General features: G+C 31.4%; 4 protein-coding genes across 7 annotated transcripts; 2 read left to right on the top strand and 2 right to left on the bottom strand.

Annotated features, from left to right (window-relative positions):
• Nucleotides 1–313: 313 nt before the first annotated feature.
• On the top strand, nt 314–2,662 carry LOC116427351 (optic atrophy 3 protein homolog). Of its 3 annotated transcripts, none has more exons than XM_076370192.1 (3): nt 314–599; nt 715–914; nt 1,063–2,662. In XM_076370192.1, exons 2-3 carry the CDS (start codon nt 773–775, stop codon nt 1,584–1,586), a joined length of 666 nt encoding a protein of 221 aa, XP_076226307.1. In that variant the 5' UTR covers nt 314–599; nt 715–772; the 3' UTR covers nt 1,587–2,662. The 3 variants fall into 3 exon arrangements, with proteins under 3 accessions (XP_076226307.1, XP_076226305.1, XP_031833447.1); XM_076370190.1 differs by having other exon boundaries at nt 314–612; XM_031977587.2 differs by having other exon boundaries at nt 317–632.
• Nucleotides 1,943–3,553, bottom strand: LOC116427436 (centrosomal protein CCDC61). Its single transcript, XM_031977769.2, has 7 exons — nt 3,385–3,553; nt 3,227–3,309; nt 3,013–3,164; nt 2,658–2,854; nt 2,303–2,599; nt 2,149–2,226; nt 1,943–2,074 (listed from the first exon to the last, which is right to left on the bottom strand). Exons 1-7 carry the CDS (start codon nt 3,551–3,553, stop codon nt 1,998–2,000), a joined length of 1,053 nt encoding a protein of 350 aa, XP_031833629.1. The 3' UTR covers nt 1,943–1,997.
• Nucleotides 3,554–3,810: 257 nt separating this feature from the next.
• Nucleotides 3,811–7,586, top strand: yata (N-terminal kinase-like protein yata). Of its 2 annotated transcripts, none has more exons than XM_031977761.2 (12): nt 3,811–3,961; nt 4,256–4,402; nt 4,516–4,644; nt 4,711–4,922; nt 5,160–5,250; nt 5,317–5,799; nt 5,869–6,090; nt 6,165–6,417; nt 6,510–6,680; nt 6,753–7,024; nt 7,100–7,205; nt 7,290–7,586. In XM_031977761.2, exons 1-12 carry the CDS (start codon nt 3,848–3,850, stop codon nt 7,439–7,441), a joined length of 2,352 nt encoding a protein of 783 aa, XP_031833621.1. In that variant the 5' UTR covers nt 3,811–3,847; the 3' UTR covers nt 7,442–7,586. The 2 variants fall into 2 exon arrangements, with proteins under 2 accessions (XP_031833621.1, XP_076226304.1); XM_076370189.1 differs by lacking the exon at nt 3,811–3,961 and adding an exon at nt 3,965–4,074.
• Nucleotides 7,569–9,474, bottom strand: Gnpnat (glucosamine 6-phosphate N-acetyltransferase). Its single transcript, XM_031977763.2, has 5 exons — nt 8,837–9,474; nt 8,482–8,602; nt 8,343–8,405; nt 8,135–8,262; nt 7,569–8,060 (listed from the first exon to the last, which is right to left on the bottom strand). Exons 1-5 carry the CDS (start codon nt 8,849–8,851, stop codon nt 7,818–7,820), a joined length of 570 nt encoding a protein of 189 aa, XP_031833623.1. The 5' UTR covers nt 8,852–9,474; the 3' UTR covers nt 7,569–7,817.
• Nucleotides 9,475–9,480: the final 6 nt, after the last annotated feature.

Here is a 9,480-nt window from a genome sequence, read left to right as displayed (position 1 = left end):
AAATAATAATTGCTTGTTGATCTACAGTATTGAGCAATTGATTACTTTTTTTCAAACAATCAGAAATTAAATATATTCTCAGATTAATCACTGCAAGCATGGTTTTCATTTATGTAGAGTTACACTTCGCGCCACTTTTATCTCCCAAGAGATATACGAAAAATGGTATTGCCATCTATATCATGAAGTTTTGTGGTGTAGATTGTGCGTTACCACAGACATTCCCCTCACGAAAAGCTTCCCTCTTCATACCTACTTTTACCTGTTTGTATTGAACATCATATAGAACTGCTTACATACTCAATCTCGGCTAGCTATTAAAGTAGAGGTAGTGGGGAACATTATTTTCAAGTTACTAACGCGAGGGGAATAAGTTAAAACCTCTAACATAAACAATGAGTGCAGCTCCATTATCGAGATGCAAAAAATCATATGCCAATTTTCATTGAAATAAATCTATTGAACTACTCTATTACCAAAATATATAATATATATCTAGTAATTTCTCTTAACCTTTAATAGATAATTACAGTATTGCGGGTCACATTGATTGCACGACCTCCCTGACACGACATGGTGGCCGTCTGCTACACTCTGAAGTAAGAGTGACATGTGCGTTAAAAACGATCAATGTACTTATTATGAAAATCAGCTACAAATATAATACATTTGAAACATTACAATGTTTCTTCACATGTTCATTATAATTTATAGATATTTATCGGATGTAACTACGCAAACCATTAAGCGGTAGTGAAAATAATAAGTAAAAATGGTAGTAGGCGTTTTTCCAGCTCTCAAGTTAGGAGTGTTGTTTGTTAAACAAATTAGTAAACCTATAGCAAAGTTTCTCGTTAGTCAAGCGAAAAATCATCCTGTATTTAGAACCTATTTTATTATACCTCCAGCACAGTGTAAGTAACAAAATATTGTAAGGTACATGAAGAGTGGTTTTTTGATATTACTGTGATGTAATCTACATTGATGTCATTAATAATAATAGTTATGAGAATACTTCATAATTGTATAATTAAATATTTTGTAATTGTAATTTATTTGCAGTTTATCACTGGGCTGAAGTTAAAACCAAGATGTATGTAATGAATCTTGGTAAACCTACAAAAGTTGCCAAACTAAACGAGGCTATGGCAATAGAGTTAGGGGCAAATCTGATGGGTGAGGTTATCATTTTTAGTGTTGCTGGTGGTTGCTTAGTGTTAGAATATAATCGTCAAGTTGCAAAAGAAACGAAAAAGGAAGAAGCGCGTCTTGAACAGATACAGAAGTTTACTGATGATATTGAAAATTTAAATAAAATTACATCTCGACAACAAGCTGAAATAGAATACCTACAAGAAGCTGTTCAAGTTTTGTCAAACCATACAAAACACAAATTGCCTTCCAAACGTATAATCACAGAAACAAGTGATCCAAAAGATCAAAGTTATACAAATGGAAAACAAGATACAAGTACAAATGTAAGAACAAACATGGAAATATATGGTAGAGAAAATGAGAAACAGTCGTTGGTTGAGAAGGCTATAGTATATTATCAAACTGATGTAAAAGCAGATAAATTTAATTAACTGTAATTTTATAATTTTATTAACAAATATGATAGTAGAGATGTAACCTGGTATTATTGAAAACAACAAATACATTTACAATGCTACAATGTACATAAGAAATATTTTCCACAGTACATACATTGCAAGATTTTGTATATAATTGAAGGTACAATTTCATGCAGAAATGTCTTTATAATAGTTCAGAAAATATCCAGTATTTTCTACTTGTATCTTTATATATTTGATTTCTTTTTTATTATACATTTTAAAGTGATGTTATTTTAAATAATGGCTTAAATAAGAAATTATTTTGTTTATAGCTCTGCCAATTTACTTAAAGTCGTTCTGGTATAATAACAACACTGACAAAAACAACAGTGTGTTTCAGTATATACATACTCAATACTGCATATATTAATAAAAATACTTTTAATTTAAATTTATTCCTTCCTTTAACATTTTTTGCAGTGTATGAATTCTTGATTCCAAATTTTCAAAATCAATTTCTATAAAGAAAATTTTTTTATTTTACGAATAGAAATCTCATATATTATTATTATTATATTTTTTTAATACTAACTTGAATTTTTTGCTCTGTTAAACTTTTTTTTGTTTCGAGAAGAAGAGTTATGAATTCTAAATGATTCCACCGAACTGCCTATACATATTAATATGTTATAATCAAAACTAAATTTTGTTTCTGTTAAGGAAAATATTCTTGTGTTTATCAATACCTGGTGATAAACTAGACCTATAAGTTTTAATGTGACTAGAAATGGAAGAAGAACGACTTCTGCTTTGTCTACAATTTGCATCATTTGTTCGTATAGAAGAATGATTATTATGTTTTAATGCAGAACTACCATCTCCAGGTTTTCTACTGGCAGATGCAGTTAGTTGTTGTACTTTTAATAATAGGGCTGCATTTTCAGCCTTAAGTTTTTGAATTTGTGTCCGAAAAGATATACGTTCTTTTGTAACACTATTCTCTAAGGACTTGATAGCTCCTAATATGTGTCTTAAACCTTTTCCTAAATGTTAATATGTACTTAAGATTCATTTACAAAAAATTAATACATTTGAAATTACCTCCAGTTGAAAGTCTTTGATTTTCTTGAATAAGTTTTTGATTTGCAGTTGTAAGTTGTTCTATACGTTTCTGGAAATTTTTATGCATTTCCACAGATTGTAACTTTTCGATTTCAGCTTGTAATCTTCTGATGGTAGTTTGCAATATTATTGGATCAGGTAAACCACAGTATTCCAAAGGTAATGGATAATGAATTCTTAAGAAAGTTATTACGTTAACATACATTTCTTTTTTCATTTATAAAAATTCTATTTAAATTTTTTGCACTTAAAGTATTTATGTATTATGCAGAAAAAAACATATATAACAGTCACTGTGTAAAGGTTTCACAAAATCTGTAAAACTAATACATACCGATCGAACTCTACTGTGTAAGTTAAAATAAGATACCGACGATTGTTTGTCACATTACCCAAATTTGAACTCGAGGTACGTTCAAGTTTACGTGTACGCAAGAATTCTAGATCTTCAAATGTTAGGAGATCCAAGGTAATACATTCACTAGTCTGCAATTAACTTTTTTAAAATTTTATTTACCTTGCTTAAATTCCTAGGTTATAAATTTTACTTTTAACAATCCTGACTGCAACATAGCAAGGAATACATCAAAATGCTTATAATTCCCAGTTTTGTGCGTCAACTTTTCGATATCTTAAAACGCGAAGAAAGATCATAACCTTAAAACAATAAGCGCTCGGTATAAGCCATAAGATTTAAATAACGAACATGCAGCGTCATAGGAGGACTGCCAATTTTCGCCGGTATATTTATCAGTAACAGTCAGTTCCAAATTTCGCTGGCACCCTTTAAAAGCAATAACTTTTATCTTGACAATATACTCGTTGCCATTTTTGAACTTGTAAGTTGTCACTAACGATGGGCCAACTTCGTTCATACTGAAAGACGAGCATTAATGCGACAATGAGCACTAAACATGAATGAACATGAAAGAAAACTATTAAAGGAATTCTATGGCATAGAAATAGAATAAAATAAATTAATCAGCACACGTATTGAAATTTTAAGTTAATTGACGCAACGTCGATACACACTCAACATGAGAACGTATCGTCGCGAAGTAGCAACTTAGTTGAAGACATGTTGATGCGTAGCTGTCAATGACATCACAATGTGGTATTAGTCGAAGGATGAGCTGATTTATACTTTAACAAATAGTTAAACCGCCAAAATGTGGTCATTTTTCTCGAGAGATCCCACCAAAGACTTTCCATATGAAATTGGAGAACCAGTTCCGGGTTTAGATGATAAAAACATTTGGACGTTGCACAGAGCCAAAAAAAAGGTACCATAACCTGACGCGGTACAATCTTAAATTATTATTAAATCGCAAACTTTGTGTATTTATGGAACTTTCAAGCATGTGAAAGATAATAGAAAAAAGTTTAATAAACGAGCGTAATTTTGTAATTTATATTTCATTTAATAGAACAGAATGAATGTTTTTTTAGTACTAGTTTAATTGTGATAAATCTATGAACGTCGAAGTTCGCCAGAACCTCCGTTGTCTGATTATTATATTTTTTCTTGTTCTATTGAAAAAATATGTATATATGTAATATAAAATATTTTTATACAGGGTTCTGGAGGAGGCGAAGATGTTTCCGTGTTTGTCTTTGAGTCTAAAAGTGGTAATGAATATTTTTTAGATTTGGCACGCTCAGCAGTGAAAAGATTAAAGACTCTTAGGCATCCTAGTATACTTGCATATCTTGATAGTCTTGAGGTATAAATATAATGTTATGAAATATTATATTAAATGAATGTGAAATTTGTCCAATAGTTGTATTTGTAATATCTTTAAGAAATAGATGTTTCAGATATTTTTTATTGTTTTAGACTGACAAAATGATTTATTTAGCAACTGAACGTGTAGAGCCTCTGTATAACCGCTTAACCAGAAAATCGGAGAACGATGAAGAGTCAAAAAAAGAATTGTATTTTTCTTGGGGAATATTTCAAATTACAGTATGTATCAAAGTAAAACAATTCCTGATGTCATAAAATACAAATTTTAATTTGTAACGTTGACAGAGAGCATTGAACTTCTTAAATAATGATGGTAATCTAAGACATAACAATGTCAATTTATGGACAGTTTTTGTAAATGAGGAAAGTGGAGAATGGAAACTGGGAGGAGTTGAATATATGACAACTGTAGATGCTGTTTATATTACTTTACCATCAACATTCCAAGCATACTATCCTCCAGATGCTAAAGAAAATGTAAAGCCAGCTACTAAATGGTAAAGATTTGAATTTGGAAAAAGCGACAACTTTCCATAAAACTAAATTATTTTTATTTGTAGCTATACCACTTATTTCAAATGTAAAGTATTGACAATGTAAATTCTCTTGTTTGGTAAATAATAAAAATTAGTTGTCTCCTGATCAAAATTTACATTACAATACTAGCTTTTCTATATGTAAACATTTAGGTTTATTGTTAACGCTATGAAACTGATGAATAAATAAAAAAACAGCTCGGTTGACATGTGGGGACTTGGATGCCTGATCTGGGAGACATATAATGGTTCGCTAAATACAAGTACACAACTTAAAAACACGGACAAAGTAAGAAACTAAACTAAAATTCACGATTTCAAACTGTCGATTTACAAATATGAATTTCTATTTTAGATTCCGAAACAGTTGCAAGTAGTATACCGGGAATTGACAAGCGGCAATGCAGAAGGAAGACCAAACCCTGCTGATGTGATAGCGCGTTGTCGTAGTAACGGGGGATTTTTTAAGAATAATCTCGTAGACGCACTTCTGTTCTTAGAAGAAATTCAAATGAAAGAAAGGGGAGAAAAGGGTCGATTTTTCTCTCAACTTGCTGGTCAGTTAGAATCATTTCCAGACGGTGTTGGCAGATACAAAATTCTGCCTCAATTATTGGCAGCCTTCGAGTTTGGTGATGCTGGAAGCGCGGTATTACCACCTCTTTTGCAACTAGGTTGCCAATTACCTGATGCTGAATATCAGAAAAGAGTTGTACCGTGTGTAATAAAATTATTTGCATCAAACGATAGGGCAACCAGATTGAGATTATTGCAGCAGTTGGACAGATTTGTCGACCATTTACAACCAGCAACAGTTAATGAAGCTATATTTCCACAGGTCACTATTTTTTCTCGTTATTATCGAACAATACAAAATACTTGATATATATTTCAATATTAATTGCAGGTAGCCAGAGGATTTCTAGATACAAATCCTGCGATTAGGGAACAAACAATAAAGTCTGTTGTACATTTAGCACCAAAATTAGACTATAATAATCTTAACGTGGAAACGTTAAGATATTTTGCTAAACTTCAATCCAAGGATGAACATGGTGGTATACGCACTAATACGACAGTCTGTTTAGGGAAAATTGCTCAACATCTTCATCCTCAGATTAGACAAAAAGTATTTGAAATCTAAATATGAAATTCTTTGATCAAGTTATCGCAGACTAAAGTCTAATTATCATACAATTATAGGTATTGATTGGAGCATTTATAAGAGGTACAAGAGACACATTTCCACCAGCTAGGACTGCGGGTATTTTAGCATTGGCTGCGACGCAACAATACTTTTTACTGCAAGAAGTAGCGAATCGGATTTTACCAGCTTTGTGTCCACTCACCACGGATGTAGACAAAGGAGTGAGGGACAATGCATTTAGAACCATTCGAGGATTTCTATCGAAGCTTGAAAGGGTATCAGAAGATCCTGGGTTACGGGAATCTATGGGTACTTACATTAAAACTAAAATTGTTACACAAATAGGAAGTATTACGAGGCAATTGTTAACACCTCATTAAATCTAAACAATTTGATTTTAGAGGCAGATGTAAATACAGCAACACCTAGTCTTAGTAATGCAGCAGCTACATGGGCAGGATGGGCTGTAACGGCAGTAACAGCCAAATTTTATCGCAGTCAATCGGACACACCGAAATCATCAAATCCTCATGGCGGATCGAGAATTTTATTAAATAAACCAGCATCTCTGGGTATCTATGATTCATAATTGTATATCGCACGCAGTCATTGTACATTATCGTTAATGTGCAATTGAATTGCAGAACAAGCCAGCAGTTCTCAAAGTAGCGCTAGCACAACAGCAACGACAAGTAGTGCTACAAGTATGACATCGTTAGATCACGATCATGAACACGATTTACAAAACGCTGCAAATACCAATTCCGATTGTGATTGGGACTGTTGGGACGCTGACAACTGGGGTGACATGGAGCAACAATCTTCCACCACTTCTACACTTGGAACGCTTAACATTTCACCATCGTCACATTCTCCGAAGGCCAATGATCAGTGGACAAATTTAGAGGAAGAACCGGTTTGTTTTTTTGATAGATTAAATATGCATTCCTTTCACCTCCGAGAAGAAATAAAATTTCAATGTTATTTTTAGGAAGAAGAAGCGGCACAAACTGTACAAGACAAAAATGAATCTTCCGAGGTAGTTTGGGAGGACTCGGAGTTTCAACCTTTGGAAGATTTTCAACCATTGGAACCAGGTATAATTGTATCAATAAAGTATACTTTCATTTATACAACATACACATAATTATTTACATGTAACTGGTTTTTTTTATTATAAGGAAATACCGAAAGTACCAATACACTTAGTGGAAATAATAAATTAGAGGAAGCTAGAAGGAAACGAGAAGAACGCAAATTAGCCAGGCAAAGGCAAATGGAAGCAAAGAGAGCAGTGAAATTAAGAAGTAACGTCACCGCAAAAAAAATTTAATTGAAATTCCATCATTTTTTAATTGCATTCAGGTATACACAACACAATTTTAAATACGAATTAGACGTGACAGAAATTTCTTTTCTGTTAATGCTATGATTTTACTGTCGAAAAGGTCGATTCTGAATTATTTGCAACATTGTTTATTATATGTTCTTAAAAAATATTATACATCTATTCAATAAAATATAATTACATATTATTTTTACAATTTGTTTCATTCATAATTCTTGTATAAAAGAATATAAACATTTATTCAGACTGATCAAAATAAAGTTTAAAATGAATTTCATGGTTTTATGAAAATGGTAAAAAGATTTTATTGTTTTCTTCTGTGAACAACAATTTTTTGTAAATCGTATTTCAATGTTTATCGTCATAAGTGAGATTGCTCTGTAGTACTGTCATTAGGAAGTCTCATATTGAGGTAATTAGCATTGCTAGGCTCACGTTTAAAACCTATACTTTCATAGAATGGTATCAAATGATCTTTACACTCTAATGACAATTTGTAACAACGCAAATAATTTGCTAACTGCCATATTATTTTCACTATTAATTTTCCTAGATGCTTACCCCGATATTTGTTATTTACTACCACATCTTCTAAACGTCCCCTCTGTAAGAGATGTACTATCTTAGTTATATAAGTATTATTGAAACAAGAAAAATGAAAAAAGATAGGATACATACCATAGCACAGTTATGAATAAATTTTTGTTCTGTAACTAACGTCGCGCTTACTATTACTTTTTTAGTGTTCACATCTTCTATTACAACTATGTAATAGCTACCAGTGCTCTTCATCATATGAAAACATTCTATATGTATAAACAACAATGTCACACACTTTTCCATAATAGTATTGCTTGTTAGTAAAATTAAATTTTAATCAACTTACTTAGAAATTGTTCTCTACTAATATTTCCAACTTCCGTCAATTGAGTTAAGAGCTGAAGAAAACCTGTTAAACGAATAGAATAATGTTAATGATCTTGAACAAATATTCTTATTAAAAAATTCTTTTACAATCCATTTACCCCTATCATAATCTCCAGATTTCAATGGTCTAATTAAAAAGCCTTCAATCTGAGAAAGTGATAATCGCTCCAATATATTTGCATTAAACAATTCAGTTTCCGCATCTCCAATATTTGGACCCTGGAAAGTATGTTCAATGTCAGTTAAAATGCTAACATATGAATCATAAAATTGATGAAACAAGACCATCATAAATTCATAAATGATAGGAATTTGTTAACATATTGACATCATGCTTTGACATCATGCTTAACATATTGCTAACATCACTGTCAACTACTTACCGCGTAAATTACATTTTATTAATTTTTATTTATTAATTGAAATTCAAAATTAAATAAGAAAATGCGCAACCTGTATAGTATTCATGGTTACTGCAGGCACACTTCCAGATTTGCACTTAATTGATTTCAATTCAATTCTTGTATTTATCACGTTCGTTCAGGATCTTGTTATCCATATAGTTCTATACGAATACCTCGCAGGTATCTTTGCGTAGCATAAACTGACACTTTCACAAGGTAGTATCTGATATTTTTTTGTCTTTTACTACCGATATCTCGACATCATGTTGACATTGAAATTTTTAATTTTTTTTTTATCAACGCGAAGTGAATGGATAACTGTACACCTTTAAACATAATCTAATAATTCACGATTGAATACAATATATATTGTTTTAATGTATACTTAATTCTTGTTATCCGTAGGATGCGATAAAAAGTGAGATTCCCATCTATAACACAAAGTATTTTAAGGCGAACTCAATGTACCATACACGTGGTATATTTTATTAATAAACTGCTGGAACTTTTACACTGATTTTAATGGTAATGCAAAAATGATATCACTCTGAGCATAATATTATGAAAAATATTCATAAAATACAAATACATGATGAATATAATCATTTAATACCAAAACAGTATTTTTATTGTCACGATAAGAAATTAAATGTACTTATTTCTAATTTGCAGTAATTATCCGAAGAATATATA

Source organism: Nomia melanderi, chromosome 8 (genome assembly GCF_051020985.1).
Source record: "Nomia melanderi isolate GNS246 chromosome 8, iyNomMela1, whole genome shotgun sequence".
Classification (NCBI taxonomy): Eukaryota; Metazoa; Arthropoda; class Insecta; order Hymenoptera; family Halictidae; genus Nomia; species Nomia melanderi.
The sequence above is the reverse complement of the archived record's forward strand: the minus strand, read 5'-3'. Positions and strand labels throughout refer to the sequence as shown.

Excerpts from the sequence above, each read along its gene's own strand:
- LOC116427351 (XM_076370192.1), top strand. The coding sequence starts at position 773 with ATGGTAGTAGGCGTTTTTCCAGCTCTCAAGTTAGGAGTGTTGTTTGTT. Across the intron at positions 915-1,062 it reads TATTATACCTCCAGCACAGT|TTTATCACTGGGCTGAAGTT; the intron begins GTAAGTAACAAA and ends ATTTATTTGCAG.
- LOC116427436 (XM_031977769.2), bottom strand. The coding sequence starts at position 3,553 with ATGAACGAAGTTGGCCCATCGTTAGTGACAACTTACAAGTTCAAAAAT. Across the intron at positions 3,310-3,384 it reads GTCCTCCTATGACGCTGCAT|ATATCGAAAAGTTGACGCAC; the intron begins GTTCGTTATTTA and ends TCGCGTTTTAAG. Across the intron at positions 2,075-2,148 it reads TAACAGAGCAAAAAATTCAA|AAATTGATTTTGAAAATTTG; the intron begins GTTAGTATTAAA and ends TTTTCTTTATAG.
- yata (XM_031977761.2), top strand. The coding sequence starts at position 3,848 with ATGTGGTCATTTTTCTCGAGAGATCCCACCAAAGACTTTCCATATGAA. Across the intron at positions 4,645-4,710 it reads GGGGAATATTTCAAATTACA|AGAGCATTGAACTTCTTAAA; the intron begins GTATGTATCAAA and ends TAACGTTGACAG. Across the intron at positions 6,418-6,509 it reads TGGGTTACGGGAATCTATGG|AGGCAGATGTAAATACAGCA; the intron begins GTACTTACATTA and ends ATTTGATTTTAG.
- Gnpnat (XM_031977763.2), bottom strand. Across the intron at positions 8,406-8,481 it reads ATCTGGAGATTATGATAGGG|GTTTTCTTCAGCTCTTAACT; the intron begins GTAAATGGATTG and ends TTCGTTTAACAG. Across the intron at positions 8,061-8,134 it reads TTATTCATAACTGTGCTATG|AGGGGACGTTTAGAAGATGT; the intron begins GTATGTATCCTA and ends CATCTCTTACAG.